Source organism: Zerene cesonia, chromosome 10 (genome assembly GCF_012273895.1).
Source record: "Zerene cesonia ecotype Mississippi chromosome 10, Zerene_cesonia_1.1, whole genome shotgun sequence".
NCBI lineage: Eukaryota > Metazoa > Arthropoda > Insecta > Lepidoptera > Pieridae > Zerene > Zerene cesonia.
In genome coordinates this window covers 4,965,574-4,982,789 of record NC_052111.1, presented here as the reverse complement: position 1 = coordinate 4,982,789, position 17,216 = coordinate 4,965,574, and the positions used below count along the sequence as shown (strand labels likewise).

General features: G+C 33.8%; 2 protein-coding genes across 3 annotated transcripts in view; one reads left to right on the top strand and one right to left on the bottom strand.

Moving 5' to 3' along the window:
- Positions 1-287: 287 nt before the first annotated feature.
- LOC119829513 lies at positions 288-2,196 on the bottom strand. The gene is made up of 2 exons (XM_038352057.1): positions 1,860-2,196; positions 288-1,272 (listed from the first exon to the last, which is right to left on the bottom strand). The coding sequence occupies exons 1-2, from the start codon at positions 1,996-1,998 to the stop codon at positions 374-376; spliced, it is 1,038 nt and encodes a 345-aa protein (XP_038207985.1). The 5' UTR covers positions 1,999-2,196; the 3' UTR covers positions 288-373.
- A 2,750-nt stretch (positions 2,197-4,946) lies between these two features.
- The window catches only part of LOC119829722 (A disintegrin and metalloproteinase with thrombospondin motifs adt-2-like), a 17,750-nt gene continuing 5,480 nt past the window's right edge, over positions 4,947-17,216 (top strand). The window contains exons 1-10 of one of the 2 annotated variants that reach the window (XM_038352361.1): positions 4,947-5,217; positions 10,398-10,576; positions 12,307-12,478; positions 12,794-13,114; positions 13,372-13,580; positions 14,531-14,722; positions 15,146-15,274; positions 15,578-15,692; positions 15,952-16,092; positions 16,456-16,671. In XM_038352361.1, the coding sequence (XP_038208289.1) occupies positions 5,143-5,217; positions 10,398-10,576; positions 12,307-12,478; positions 12,794-13,114; positions 13,372-13,580; positions 14,531-14,722; positions 15,146-15,274; positions 15,578-15,692; positions 15,952-16,092; positions 16,456-16,671 (1,749 nt within the window). In that variant the 5' untranslated portion in view covers positions 4,947-5,142. Of the gene's footprint in view, positions 5,218-5,850; positions 5,953-10,397; positions 10,577-12,306; positions 12,479-12,793; positions 13,115-13,371; positions 13,581-14,530; positions 14,723-15,145; positions 15,275-15,577; positions 15,693-15,951; positions 16,093-16,455; positions 16,672-17,216 lie in introns of those variants that run through there. The other variant, XM_038352362.1, reaches the window with a different exon arrangement.

The following is a 17,216-nucleotide window of genomic DNA, read 5'->3' as shown; positions in this document are numbered from 1 at the left end:
CTGTGTTTCATTTAATGTGTACTAGTTCTAAGGCTTGATGGATAGCTATTGCCTCACAACTCAAAATGGAATGAAAGTCTCTTAGTCTGTATCGATAACAACAATCGCTAGTCACCACTGAACAAGCTGATTTTCCATTCATCACTGAACCACCTGTATAAATATGTTCCCAATCTTTTTATTTGAAATGAAAGACAAAAAAAATCGAAATATTGTCTATCATTATATTCTCAGTTCCTTACCTATTTTTCATGGATACAGCAAATTTAGAAATAATATACAGTTTAAATCAATACGCACTGTTTTTATTTCTATTCATAAAATTATTAATTACAAATAAAAATGAATATAAGCTCTGTTCCTTCTTATCCACTTAAACATTTTCCGCATCTCTGTTTCCAAATTCAAACGAGAACTTCTTTCTTATTCGCGGTAATAAGGATATACATAGAAGTGGTCGTACTAAAGTTGATAAAAGGTGTAAGCTGCTACAAATTAAACTGACGAATCTTAGCCAATCTGTGTATATTGTATGACCTTCTGCACTATCCATCGTGGTTGTAGAGTAAATGCCATATAAATTTAAAAGAGATCGCGGTGCACACATTACGAAATAAACCACGATGAGACATAGAGACAATTTTAAAGCTGGTATCAATTCATTAAAATTATTACGTTTTTTAGACATTAATTTGAAACTTACGAGAAAGCTTATCGTTGTCATGATTAAAACCGGTAAGAAAAAGTTAAAAAGAGCCAACATAAAATGCATGTTTAATTTGTGACTAGAATCCACTAAACTGCAAACAATACCATGATCCATACGAATTGTTGTCGCTAATGTGAATTCGGGGATGCTTAGCGACGCACATAGAAACCATACAAAAAAAGTAGGTGGAGCAATTGGAACTCTAGCATCAACGAGCCGATAGTCCAAATTCATTGTTCGAGGCGGAGTAGACGTATCGCTGCTAGCGACCAGGCTGTGACGCGAAGACCGCATTTCTTCATCTTCTTCAGTACTGTTGCGTTTAGATTTTTGTGCAGCGAGTTTATCTTCTAGATTTATGGTCGCCAATGTGTGTAATGCTATAGTAGCCACTAAATATATTGATGCAGTTGACGCGAAAATACTGATTCCTCTAAATGCTACACAGCTACTTCTCCCGAAGTCCCACGTTCGTGTATTACGTGACCATAATTCGGGTCCAGCAGAGGCACTGAGCATCACGAAATCTGCTATCGATAATTGGATGATGAAACAAAACAGACCTGAAAAAAGAAAGACTAATGTAAAATAATTATTTGTCGTGTAACGCATAAAACTAATACAAGTTCTATTTATACCCACAAGTTAATATCTATTCTAAAGATCTCCCTTGAATAGTTTATTTGCATCAAATAAGCTCCGAGATTCTAGACCTAGCTATTTTAAATATTATATCTCCGGTAGAAAATTTACATTATTTCTGAGTGACGGGCTACATATTATTTTCCCTTGGTCAGCTTGGGCTGGCCGGGATAAGAAGTAGATTATAGCTAATCATATATTACGCTAAATTTCCTAAAAAAAAGTATCTAAATAAATGTAAGCATGAATATATTAACATATACTGAAAGTCATAGACACTATATATACTACCTGAAAGCTTCAACGGCTAAAAAATATGTGCTCTGCATAGGCCCGATAGATCATATTATGACGACAATATGAAATCAACGGAATATATAGATAAATATCACTATTGTTATTTATACTTATAATTTGTTTTTGACTCTGACTACATTTATGCGAACACAAAATAATATATATAGTAGTAGTAAACACAAAATATATAGTAGAAATAACATAATATTACCATTTTTCGCCCGTTTTATTATTGCTGCAATCAAAGCGCAGTTAGCAAGGCTTGCGGCGCCGGCGACGCACGCAATAAATATCGCAAGGACGAGAGGCGGGAACAGCGGAACGGCCGCAGGAGTCGTGGGCTCCGACATGGCGTCGGCCGCCGGGGAACGCAACGGGATCAATGACTTGGCTGCGTCACCCGCGTATACCGAAGTCCCTTAAGTTTTTTTGCCACAAATGAATCACCAATCTTGAAACATGTGCACTGTATAAAGAAACGGTTCAAAATACGCTTAACCGGCTCTATTACTGTGTTTTCAAACGTGCGTTGTGTCTGTCATGAACAACACTGTTCATCAATATCGTGAAATGTGTGCAAAATTATGATTAAGGACTACGCATATCATTATTGGGCATATTTTAGTATTCCAGGCTCGTCTCGCACTACCTGTGCTGGTACCTACTGGAAACGCACGTTGTAGTGTGTATGTCCCTGCGCTCCTTATGGCAAAAATAACTGTAGGTTACCCGTTTGGCAACAAGCTATCTCTATAACTATTTTAGTATAAGGTAATTACGATACAAGAAAAGAATATATTTTTTAGATAGCTATCTGATTGTAGCTATAACGTATTCTAGGGATCATATTTGAGACCGATATATACAGTGTCAGCAATATTGATTAAAAATCGTATTCGCAGGGACACAGGAAGCAATTTGCATTGAATACAATACGTATTGTGCTTCCAGTGAATATAGCTGTTTCTTAAAAGTTATAATATTTAAGTAAAAAGATATTATTGACTTAATATATTGAAATAACTGCATTTTATGCCTACTAGATTTCCGCCCGCAGCTTCGCTCGCATGGACAATTTTTTTATTTACGATTTATATTAAATTTAGCGAAACCTCAATTATTTTTAAAAACCTATCCAATGATATCTCTTTTAATGACATTCGCAAATGTATTTTATTATCCCTCGGTTATGTATAGATAGCCATCCTTTTATTTTTTTTTCAAATAAAATGATGCCTGCAAAAAAACAGGTAAGTTGAACCTAATATTGGTCTCTAATTTTGTCAAAACCTGTCCAATGCTTTCAAGTGATTTTTGATTAACGCACGTATACAAACAGACAAATAGAAATAATTTACTAATCATGGTTTAGAAGTCAAACAGCCATCACTATTTAAAAAAATGTACAGAATTGGTCTGGTTACTGTTTTATTATATCCGTAGATTAAATTATGCAGCGAATCGATTGCAAAAATAATAAATCGTCTACGAACTTTCGATATGAAATATGGTTCCTAAATTGTACTAAAATACGATACTGTTTGTACTAAAATACAATACTGTTTGTACTAAAATACAAAACATTTTCAATATAACCAGTTATGAAACATATTGACTGGCCTGCATAAAAGGAAATAACGATTTTTGCAGTCCGAGGGTGAGGCTAGTGTACATTTTGGCGCATTGCCACTTGAATCCGCTGTGGGATTGTGTTGAGTGTGCATTGCTACTTGGACGATCTTACTATTTTTACTAGTTGTGTCGCGTGGTTTTACCCGCAGAAGAACTTGCGCACACATAAGCATTTCTACAGCTTTTGTGGCATTCTGGTAAATAAAACCTGCTCAGTATCATTAAAGTCCGTTCAGTGGTTTTTACGAGAAAGAACTTTTTCTCACTAATGTTTTTTTAATAAAACTTTAGAAAACATAAGTGATATTAAAATTTAAATGCTTACGCCTATTTGTCACAATGTGGTAGGAGTACCTAGTACCTACCACTATTGCTATGGCAATATCTATCTGAAGTAAGCCAATTTTGGCTTATTCTTTCTAAAAAATATTATTAATAAAATGTTTATTTCCTAAACAATATCTTTCAAGATAAACTTACTTACTACGAGCTATAATTATTTATTACTTGAATTGAAAGTAATAAATAGGTATGGCTCGTATTTCAAATATAATATATTTGTACGTGTTAAGTGAGCTTTGGTATAAAGTTAGGGATGTGCAAACCATTGCACAAAATGAGACATGCAAGTTGCAGGCAAGCTTGAAGCTATCACTTTTAAAATGTATAGAGATATATAAAAGCTAATGGTGATCACTTTGAACCATTTTTGTTGAATTTTATTTAAGAAATAATTATTTTTAAATATTTATCTTTGACGGTTATTCAATCAATCAATAAGAGAGTTTCAAGTAGATCATTATGTAAATATTAGAATATTTGTAATTAACTATAAAAGTTATTGTCTCATTCTATCAGGAATTTAATGCTTAATTTAATATAATATATAAATGGATAAAACAGGCATGTTTTCTTTTAATTTGGCACTAGGTTGCATGTCTTAGATTACTTAGGAAACAAGCAAAACGATGAATTTTACTTACATCTCTGTTATTAAAAAAATGTTATTGTAACTAGGTATTAACTATTGTTACCAAAAACAAATTCATTTTGGGTCTTACCTCGAGAAGGAGTGGTGAGTGAGTGCAATTTTTTTGCAGTTTTGAAAATTTCAAATATTTTATTAATTCATTTATCTAAAATATCATACTTATTTCATGTACCGTATTTTGGTTGAAAAATTCATAAGATAATGATAAACAAACACTTCATGCACATGTCTATGTTTTCTTTAATCAATTTGAATGGTAAAAGGATGCGGGTTGTCGGTACGCATAATGTGTAATCATATAGATAAAAGAAAATTTATTAGAAAGTTTTGTACAAACATGGCAAAAATTAAAAGGGCTGTAATGTTACATTAATAAGCTTTTAAAAATACAAGACTCTTACAGAAATAGTTGCGTTATCAAAAAATAGTTCTTCCGTACAGTAGAACGTAATGTATACCTATATGTAGTAGCTTTGCATTTATTTGTTTTGGTTAATAACGATGCAGACGGCCGCGGGCGACCGCCCGTTGGATTGGAGTGATGGATGACTCGCTACAATGCTCCTACGGGGACGAGTGTAGGCGGTGACATGACAGCCAAAATCTGCACTTTCCTCCAACTTTCTCTCCGAGGTGCGAAAGGTGTACTTTAGGGGCACGCAGTGGTTATTCGGTCTTTCGGTAGCCGACAAGGCAAAAGTGTACGCATTCTAATCTCTATAGCAGCCGGATCGATTCCTTGTCGCACAGTGCATCGTTCGCATTTCTGATATTCAAATAACCTGCATAATATTTCCGTCCTTATAAGGAAGTGTTGAAGAGTTTCTTTGCTAATTTCAAACAAGTCTCTGATGTGAAATGTTACACGACGATGGCGTTTCAAGTTAAAACAGTGATAATACTATTATTTTTCACGCTTCGAGCCGGTACGCCTGCGCATTTTCCCGTAAGTAAAAGCGAGGGCGGGCGGCGCTGTTTATTTACCTATTCAGTTATATCTTCTGCTTTATTTTAAATTTACTGATATTTTTTGTTCTCAAACTATATGTAAAATTACTGATTGAAAAATAAATTATAACAATAATATATACGCTTTTATATGTTTTTAGGTAATTGTAATAAATGTATAATGATATAGATATAATATTATATACATAGTATCTTATGAAATATTTATTTTGCAAGCAAAACTTAAGCGCTTAGAAGTAATTTGGCATGAGAGCATGCCAATTGCAGACATATCCATAACAAATTGTAATATCACCAGAACTGTGCCAAATATTTCATCTTTTGTGAAGAACGTTTCATTTCCTAAAGTTAAAATCTACATAAATACGTATAGTGATTTATAAATTACTAATTACGATCGTTTGTTTTCATTTGTTCATATTAATTATATATACCTAAACTTAAGATAAAGTTTCAAATAATCAATATTACTTAAAGCTAAACTAAATTAGAAATATTTAGTTGGTTAAGAACTCTTCCTTGGTTTTCGTAGCGTTATTTATGTACATATGTTACTCTGCTATTTGCTCAAAGCAAGTGTAATGTCAAGTAGCTACAAGAGGTTTTTTTTTGTAATTGCTCTTCGTTGTGCTCTGTCAATAGAGGTCAATATTTTATTTTTTCTTATGAGTTGGTGTAATGACACCTACACGTTTATTTTATTGTGTGAATGGTAAGTACATAGTAGATATTGATGATTTTTTGTACATTTAATGTTAGGTACGTTCTCCCCTCGTAAAAAATATTAATTCATTATTGCAAGTGTCGCTGGCAGTTAATAATTTCACGGTCTTTAGACAAGAATTGCAAGCATGCGTCTTTATTTCTTGGATTATAAGTTCACAATAATTAATCAGTTATGTAGATAACCTAAATGATTACTTATCAAAAACTTCAAATTACGTATTATGCAGTGCCAATATTATGTTATAAACATTTGAATTTAAAGTTTTAGGATTACCATTATTATGGAATATTGAACTAATCGAATAGTATGTTTTAAAAGATAAGTTAGTAAGTACTCAAATTGAAGAATCACCGAAAAATGTGGCATTTTGACCTTAGCATCCGTTCACTAACAAAATATTTGATTCCATAAGATTCTTCCAAACTTATGAAATAAAGTATTTTTTATTCGAAATTATGGTAGATATCGAAGATCGCCACGTATAACATATATTTTGGGAAGGTATTTTAAATAGCTCATCCTATTGTTTCACGCAATAGGGTCCTTCGAAGAGTATTTATAGTAGCGTATTAGATGATTGTTTTTATAGGGCTCTTGCTATAATTTTGCGTAGAGATCTATCTGTTGTTAACGTAACAGCTAAAATCTTTGCTTGGCTTTTTTTTGTTGGTTAAGTTTAGGTCAATTTGTTTTTCGCATCTCTTTGACAACTCTTTGTTTGGGGATATCTTGCTTGTTTCGTTTTATTCAAGAATTTATGAATATAACATAACGGGTTTTAAAAAATTGATTTATTAAAAAAACAAGGATGTGGTCAAGTTTCCATATTTTACCGGGTCTTAATTCCTGTAGCATATATTTTTGAGAAGTATAGCAGAAGAACAGATTTTGTGAAAGTTCCAGACAAATTTGAGCTAAATTTTGCAAAAATCTAATTTTTACATAGGGAACGATACAGATTTGTGAAATTTTTTAGAAATAATTGTTTTTTATTTCGACTAGTATGTGTAGTTCTGCTGTAGTAGGCTATGGCCTATCGAGTATGCGTTAATAACCTGCATTGCTGATTTATTCCGATTGCATCTATCACCCTGAATAATTATGGTTTTACCGAAAATGGAATTTCTGGAAATATTCATTATGATTTTTTAAAGTTCGATTTCTTACTTTGTTATTGAAAGAGTGTAGTGGTAATTTGCTTGTATTTCATTAAAAATGAAATAAAATAGAACATAATATAGCTTAAATAAAGAGATACTTACATAATACATTCGAGTGCAACCAGACATGGTTTAATAAAGTAAAACGACTTATAGAACTAAGCTCACGCAAGAAATTTTGACCCTTTAATGAGTATTAACATTGTAATTAATTAGTAACAAGTAATAGAAAGTAATTACTCAATGAGATAGGCTGTACACATTAAGTTATAATATCTTAGCTGTACTATTTCTGTAAGATAAAATAAATGACCCAATCTCCGATTAACAAATACATGTATGCAAATAAATTCCGGCCCTGTCGAAACCTTCTTAATAAATGTAAAGTAAATCTTCCTGAAGAAAATGCACTTTCTCAAGTGTTAAAAACATGTGTCATTCTGTCAATCACAATTATAACGGTAACTCCTGGTGCGATGTCAACGCATTTGTTTGAAAAACAGTGAGTAAATAACAAAACCGTTGCCATGATATTTAAATTCAGTATTTATAATAAGTGAACGAATGTGCTCGCTTCTATGTTGATTATTCCTATTACGTATAGGTATTTCAATTATTTCATAGTTTTATATTTTCAAAATAAAAAAAACTCAATTCACTAACTCTACTGTTATATACACTTATAGATTTAATTTAGTTACAATGGAACATTAAATTAATAATTAAATAAAAGTTTAGCTAGTGAGCATAACAAAAATATATATATATATAAAGAATATTTTTTATTTCAAAAATTTTTATTCTAAAATGTAGCTCCATTACGAAACAATACTAGGAACAACTTTATATAAAAAATCTATATATCTATAAGTGATCAACTTTTTTTCGTTTTGATTTAGAAGTTACATTAGTCATCAAATAACTTATATCAGCTCAAATCAAACAATGCAAATATATGTTCGTTAATTACCTAAACGTAATATAGGTATTTAGGGTGAACTTTACAACTGAGCGTGGCAACCGAAATTCGAAACTATGATCGCAAAATTGCCCTGAAGAGATGAACTAAATAAGCGTACCTTACTTGTGATATTCGAAAGAAAAAAATGGTTTTCAAAAAAATATCAAAGAATCGAACTCGTTGATTAAAAAATAATCTATATATATAAAATTCTCATGTCACAGTTTTCGTTGCCATACTCCTCCGAAACGGCTTGACCGATTCCTCTGAAATTTGGTAAGCATATTGGGTAGGTCTGAGAATCGGCCAACATCTATTTTTTATCCCGATATTCCTACGGGATACGGACTTACGCGGGTGAAACCGCGGGGCGCAGCTAGTAAATTATATTATTACACCAATCCATGGTGTCTCACAATTTTCCTAAAGCTTTAAGGTGCTTAGGAGGCACCCTCCTATGTGGTCCAATTTAAGTTTAGTCTAGCTGTAACAATTTCGCGGCGATTTTATTATGACAAAAATAGTTATTTAAATTAAAATCATGAAAGTTTTATGAGAATATGATATAATAGTAAGTGGGTGAAAAAATACTCTATGACATAATTTTATGACGTATAATACTACAGTACTATTATAAAATTTGGCAAAATTACTTTCACCTCAATTCGCGTAACCATTTGGACCGATAATTTTATTTTGGCAATTACATTACATAAGACGATGCGGCGCTATGGTTCTGCTGTACTGGATCACGTAGTGAGTTACACAAGAGTTAACGGCACGTACTTTGAGTTTTCAATCGAAGTGCGATGATTCATAATGCCCCGTTTTATTTTAACAGCGGGCGACGCGACGTCGAGACGCTAAGCTCCAATATGATGACTGATGAAGTCACTTTCATCCGTAATGTTAACGTAACAGTCAATGTAATAGTCGAATTCCTATTGTACCTAATTGATTTTTAGGAAATTCATTGTATTCTTTTTTGAACTCGTAATTCAAAGGAATGCCTTTGTCTAGATGAAGCTTGTAATAGAAAATCAAATAGTTCGACTTTCCCTTTTAGTTTGCTTACAAGCGCTAATTTATCAATGCCCTGCTCATTCACGTGGTGACAATTTCGGTTTCACTAACCTCTATGTACTGAATGGACTAGTTTTAAATGTTTAGACTTTAACGTTTTCATTTTATGAAGATGTTGTGCTCTCTTATACAATAATTAGGTTTTGATAAATAACTCGCAATATATATAAACATGGATTTGTAATTCAATAATCATTAAATTTCCGAAAATTCCTTTACCCATAGAATTTTCATATTAACAGCAAAACAAAAGTGCTTACTTAATTTTCTGATGCTTACCTAACAGTTAAAATTAATTCAATTAGTATTCCGATAAAAGTGTATTTATAGTTTATACTATTGTATAAACTACTAACTAAACAAATCTAGATACGTTAACTTATGTTACATTGCGGAGCTTACCGAAAAAAGGAATATCATCAATTGTTTAAAACTATTGTATGATAAACAATTTTTACAAATACGTAGACAAAACATGAATGCTATATTGAGGTCATCAATTTCATGAAATTGTTGGGCATTGTTGTGCTACATGCGTGTCGACGAATAATGGTTAATAGAGACAATTAACCATTTTGTTAATTAATGAAAACAATAAGATAAATATAGCATGAGATACCTACATGTTTTTGTAGTCAAGTCAATTTCAGAACGACTGTTAGCCATGCACTCGACACGAGTGAACACATTCGAAATTATCATTGACCTTGTTCATTTTTCTGAAGTTCCACACGACAGTAGCGTGATCTTGATACCCACATTGATATTATTGAAAAAGAAAGCACTAATGCATTGTATGAGTAATCCTATAGCGGAAATTATAATAATATGTCGAGTGTCGTGTTATTCTAAGTACTTATTAAAAAGTAGTTAGGAAAGTGTGTCATTTAAGATACGTGACATACTAACATAGGATTTTGATTTCTTCTTTCTTTTCAATTACTTGGAACGGTAGCTTTGAATTGCAAACAGATGCTAAATACTTATCCTACAAAGTTATACGTTTGTTTACCTTTATGACAATAAAAAAAGGTTCAAGCAATTATTTTTGTATGTATTTGGGGCACTCGGCTGATGACTGCTTTGTGACCATGTTATTAATATAGTGAATCATAAAAGGTACTTCCGCGATCCGTCAATTTAAAAATTTACGTATTAAAACAGTATCTTAATGAATAATAAATACATTTTATAATAACCTGTTGTGATATTTGATGTTATTTTAGAATATATTGCCCTTTTCTTCGTGGTTGGTACGAAACCAAGAGGATGTTGGAGGAAATCCTGAGGGTGACGAGGTACAAGTTGTGTACTTGCCGAAGCCGGTGCCTCGAGAAGCATTATCATCGTCGGATTCATCACAGGATACAGTTCCATTTCCCTACAGCTTTAAGGCATTCGGAAGGTTTGTAATTTCTATTACTATTTTAAAACATTGCCTAACAAAATGTTATGAAACAATCATAAAGCTAAAGCACATATTGATGTAAAAAGGTTTATCTTAGAATATGGGATGCAACCATAAAAAAAAATTCTTCACAATTTTATTTTATAATTACCTATATCTTTAAAGTCAGTTACTGTTAGTTACCTTAACTGAAAAAAACTCTTTATCAAAGCTTTAAGATCTTATAATGAATTAATTTATTACAAAAACACATCTGTATAACGGTATATAGATAATTAATTAACTAACAAAGTAAAACATTGCATTGTTTTCAAAATCATTACATATTTTTATTTGCGAAATAAAAATTACAATTAATACGTTAAACCTGTATATGTTTCATAAAATAAAACAAGAGGTTACTAATGCAATCCAGTTTTAACATTAAACTCCACTTGAGACACAGAATTCAATATTATAGTACTACGCTTGAGACAGTAGAATATCGATCCCATGCACTCGTGTCTGTATGTAGTCTGTACCTAACGGACTAGACGTGATATACTTACAACGTAATTACGTTCCTACCGTACCTTAGAAAGATCGGATCGAAAATATGTATAGATATAGAAATATGTCATTGTGAACTTAATAATTAGTTTGTTTTACACGTTATTTTATAAAAACTGAACTATAAACAATTGATTTGAACAACTGCGCTTTACATTTCGCTCGCTCTATTATTGGACGATTATACGCGGCTTAAAGTTATTGCTTTTCCGAAAATTTAAGAAACCGTTAGTTTTGTTAAAAAAAAAAGCAATTTTATTCTAAACATTATAGTCACCTTATTTTTATTTACACTTTATTTGAATTACATTCGTAATAATTTTGAAGAAAAATTATTCATCAGTGTCGTATCTACTACTACCTAAGTCAGTCAGTCATTATGAGCCTGTGTTTGAAAGTAGGTATTCGATTGACATTCTCTGTAACTTATATGGAAGTGGCAATATATTCTAAAATATTGAAATTATACTTTATATTCTAAAATATCAATCGAATGCGAATCTTCTCCAATAGTTAAGATGTATTTGCTAGGATTAGTAGTCACTAATCAATACATCTTTAAAGTTACACTTCAGCAAGGTAGAGTCGTTGCTCTACAAATTCAATGATAAGGAAAAAAAATCATTCATTCAGTCATAATATATCCCCGGGAGCATTTCGTGCCGTGATCTAATTCCCGATATACTTACTTGAACAAAAGTTCTAAGCATGCTTCGTTAATATAAGTAATATTATGTAGGAATGTTTTTAAGGTCAGCTTTTTAAGAGTGACTTAAAGTGAGAAAGTTATTTTTACCCACGATGTAATGGAGACTGTAACGTTTGTGTGAGGATGTTTGTGCAAATCCATGATATAATTTTTTTCCAAAACTGCTACTCCGATTTTGATAAAATTTTCAGATATGGGTTCGTATTTGACTGACTCTTACCCGTGTTACGGTGACAACTCACCAGGAGACGTTGCAGTGAAGTTCTTCATCTTACATAACATTTTGTTAAAATTGGGGGTTTTGAATTGTTTTATCCCCTTTAATTTGCCTTTTAACTGACGAGGATATTTTCAAAATATTTATTTCTGGCTTTTATATTTAATCACTAATGAGTTAGTGATATATTTCTTCCATTTATTCTTTAAAGCTTAATTACGAATAATTGAATGAATAAGTTACTATTTGCAGAAATTTCGACCTTCAATTAGTTCCGAACAGACGCCTGGTGTCACCGCAATTCCGCGTGTGGTCAGAGAGGGGTGAGGAGGACCCGTTGTCGGATGTGGACGCAAACTGTCATTTCCTGCACTCCGGCCCTGGTACCGTAGCTGCGTTCTCTGCGTGCAAGGATCACGCTTTTGTAAGGACATTTATCATCATTTCAGTTATGATTTCGCGCTTCAACTGATAAAATCATATTCATATTTGTTTTTTTTGCCTCTATACTTAGTAAGGTAGATTTTTATGTTGGACGAGCTGCTCGCCGGATTCGTCATGTCATTATGAAATTATGCGTCTTTCTAAAAGTTGAGGAGTAGACACAGTCATTAATTTTATTTATTATAAACAAACAAAAAAATCTAATCTTTGTCGAAATTATATTAAGTAGTGTAGATATGTACTGACTGAATTAATTATATATCAAATAGAAGTTACAGTGTGCATTATTCCACAGCACGGTTTAATCGTGACGGAGAACTCAACATACGAAGTGCGTCCACTCTCGAGGGGTGCGGGGCGAGCGGAACCCGCGCGGCAAGGACGCAGCGCGCACATCATCCGCCGCGCGACGCCGCCGCCGCTGACGCACGACGACGCCAGACCGCTGCGCCACAGCCCACGACGTCCACGCGTCCATCCGTCTAAGCCCGCCCCTTCCTCCTACACTATTGAAATAGCCTTGTTCCTAGACCAGTCCGCTTATAAAATCTTCCACCCTTACCTCAACTACAATGAAGTCGATCTTCGGGATATGTTACTCGCCTACATTAATGGAGTAAGTGAAGTTGTTATATGTATTTAAAGTAATTCTCACTTAGACTAAGTTATTATTAACTTTTTTTGTTGAGTGACATAGCATTTTCTATAGTGTTGAATAAAAATGTATTTCTAATGCTAAAATTTGAATAAAAATAAACCAAATTAGTCTACAATCTGTATCTCAGTAACAAATGTTTTTGCTGCAAGCTTTTTGCTGTGCAAGCTATATAGCATCAGGTATCGTTAACTTAGCAACTCGTATTTAACCTACAGGTACAGGCTCTATATCATCACCCGTCTTTGGGGACACGTATCCAACTATCCCTGGTGCGCCTCACGCTGCTCCGGACGCAGCCGCGTGAGTTGCCAGCCCATGCGGAACGGGGCCGGCTGCTTGACTCCTTCTGCGCGTACCAGCGCTCCCTGAATGTGGAGGACGATGACGATCCGCAGCATTGGGATATGGCTTTGCTGCTTTCTGGGTACATTTTTAAAAGCTTTAATGAAAACATCTTAATGGTGTTGATCATTTCCCATTCTATCATAAAGATGTAAATAGAAACTACTAAATAAACTATTTATTTATATTATTAATATATATGTAATATATCCTTTCATAGTTTTACACCCATAGCTCTCTCAAAAGAAACTCGGTGAAATGCATTTACTTATGTTTGAGTGATCCTATAGCTTTTTAATTTTTCTTCATAATCCATTTATAATCTTAATATTATAAAGCTGAAGCGTTTGTTTGTATGTTTGTTTGAACGCACTAATCTCAGGAACCATTGGTCCGATTTAATAAATTCTTTCAGTGTTAGATAGCCAATTTATTGAGGAAGGCTATAGGCTAAATATGTACCAAGGCGGACCGCTCGTAAAATTATAAATATTAATTTCTATCCCACGTTTATAAGCTTTTGATATGATTCGATGATTTAAATCCTTACTCAAAACTGACATGATGATTGAAGGCACTGTTAATAAATAGTCTGTTATTTTTTTATTATTGTTATGTGATTCCAAATAAAAAATCAATACGAGTCAACCACGAGTCGTCACACGAGTCGTTAAGCTTCCGTACAAATATTAAAGCGTAATAGTAAAAATAAATTGTCCAATTAATTATAATAGCGGAAACAAAAACACATGATCTCCGGAAATTTCATCTATCTAATTTATACGATTCCCGAGATACAGCCTGGTGATAGACAGATGTTCAGAAAGTCAGATGACATCGAAATCCTAATAATAACGTTCCATTTTCCCATTGCTAACGGAACCCTGAAAAGTCTGTGAAGTAAAACCCATAAAACCAGACATGATGACATGAAAAGTAAAGTTTAAATAAATCAAATCAATCAAACAATAAAATAAATTAAAGTGATTAATTTTTAATTACAGTTGTAGACAAGGTCGCGTTTAATTTCAGGCTAGACTTCTACTCAGAAGAAGGCGGTCGTCGCAACGGAGTGACGATGGGTCTCGCTCCCGTGGGGGGAGTCTGTCTACCGGCACATGCTTGTGTTGTGTCCGAGTTCGGCACAACGGACACTTTGGGCCGACCCTACCCATCTGCCGGCTTCACCTCCGTCTACATACTCGCTCATGAAATTGGACATAAGTCTGTTATTTTTAAACTTTACTAACTTACATTCATAACATATTAGGATAAAGATAAATTTATAAAAATATTTTTGATTGACATTATCACGATATATCTAATTACAAAAAAAAGAGAAATTTTACCCATTCCTAATAATTTAAGACTTTGTATAGTTTTTAGAAATTAAACACTTTTTAACGGATTTTAAAAGCGATATATTCATTATATTATTAACCCGACGTTTCGAACACTTTACAGCAAGCGTGGTCACGGGGAGACTGAGGTTAAAAAGTTTTTAATTTCTAAATGTATAATACTCGCTTAAAATCAAACACAAGAAAATACTTTGTATAGTTTTTATATTATCATCGTGAATGACATTAACGTAGTAATTTTTTGACAACAATGTAACTGACGTTCTTTGTTGTATAATATTTTCAGCCTTGGCATGCACCATGATGGCTCAGGAAACTCGTGTACGCGAGAGGGATATATTATGTCACCATCTCGAGGCACCAACGGTGAAGCCACTTGGTCGCATTGCAGCGCACGTGTCGTCGCTGATTTGCAGTAAGTTAACCATGTAGTGGAGAAGGTATGATTAGAACTACATTAGGTAACTAATTCGATTGCTTGTCTATGCCACCGAAAAAAGCATTGGATTATAATCTCAGTCGCGACATTGCAATCCGCACATTTGCTTGTGCAATTTGAAGCAGTATTTTTCGAATAATTTAATAGATTAGACATTACATCTTTATCTATTAATTTACGTATACGAGATTGTGACAGTAACCGAACATTAAAAATAATAGAATTGAAAAACCAATGATATTGGCATTTCATAATCAACTTTCGTGTTTCATTTTATAGGTGGGCAACTTGTCTATTTGATAGCGAAGACGACTTAGATACACCAAACGAATTACAACATGGTAAATTCGGCGGATATCCTGGTGTTACTTGGGGAGCGAAGAAGCAATGTGAGGTACGATTATTGAATTGCTTCTAAAGATATTCCATAGTTTATACTCCTCTGTGTAGGACCTTGCTTACATCCCATAATACTCGAGTATAAATAACCATTGAAGTTTAAATTTTGCTTCCTTTTATTTAACTTCACACAAAGAAGGCATTGAAGCATGTTAGCGACCCATGACAGACCAATTGACCTGAAAATTATATGTGATGCCTAAGTGCTGTGTTTTAATTCCCATCATCTTTATCGAAAATTTAATCAATTATAGGTGCTCTTGCGTGACAAAGATGCAGTTCCAGTAGACGGGGGGAGTAATCTGTGTGCACAGTTAACCTGCCGGACACCACATCGTGCTGGGTTTTATTACTCAGGACCGGCTTTACCGGGAACATCCTGTGGAAATGGAAAGGTAATAAGGATGTATTATTTACTAAATCGATAAGTTATACAAATTGATGAAAGATAATTTTACACAGAGAAGATTTAAACTAAAATCTATCATCTCATCGAATTATTAATGTCGAACAATTTTACGATGACATACTACAGTATTCTGAGGATCATTGCAGAGGATATCCGGGAGCCTATTACACTAGTTGCTTCAAAATGACTTGTTTATGCATAGAGTACCTTGTAAATGTTGACGTCTAGTTCTTGTTTTGTTGTTTTTACATCACACACTAACATTTAGTTTTCTCACACAGAAACACGGATCTACTTCATCCGAATTTGTAAGGATAAAAATATAATCCCCTGTTTCGAATATTTCCAGTGGTGCGAGGGCGGTGCGTGCCAAAGCATGGAGCCGTCGTACAAGCCGAGCGCGGTTCCCAGCGGCGGGGACACGTGGAGCGCGTGGAGCTCGGGCGAGTGCCGCTCGGGCTGCACGCAGCGCGGCCGCGGAGCGCTGGAGCGCCGCCGCTCCTGCCCGCCCGCCGCCACCTGTGACGGCGCGTCGTACGATGTCGCGCTCTGTGATGATACTAAGGTATTCTTGTGTTTATGTTATGGTTAAAGGCACTTGTCGCTCTCAGGTTATGAAGGAACGTTTGTAAATGGGTTTCTTTTCTTTCAACATTCTTCATTGACACAACGCGTTGTGAGCTTTTTATCTTTTTTTTCCCCTCAATGTTCATTTTCGGTTTGAGCGTAACATATATATGATGCCACATAAAACTAAACAGTTACTTCCTGTTATGCTACTTTATTTTCTACCCCCAAGAAAAAGAAACAACAGTAATCGTCATATACTTGATACATACTGTACCTTCTGCCTTTTCCTTTAAAATAAACCAAGAAGTTATTTAAATAATTATTTGCGCGCTTATAAAAACCTACGTACCAAATACATCTCTTCTAACATTAAAGTTAACCATTAGCTTTAAAAAAAGCTACACACTAACAAAGCTACACACATTTGACGACATTTTTTTATTTCACATTCTAATATAAAGGTACTTACTGATTTTTATATCAATAAAGGTAACTGAGGATTTTATTTGACTGCAAATTTATAACGCCTGTTTGCGATAT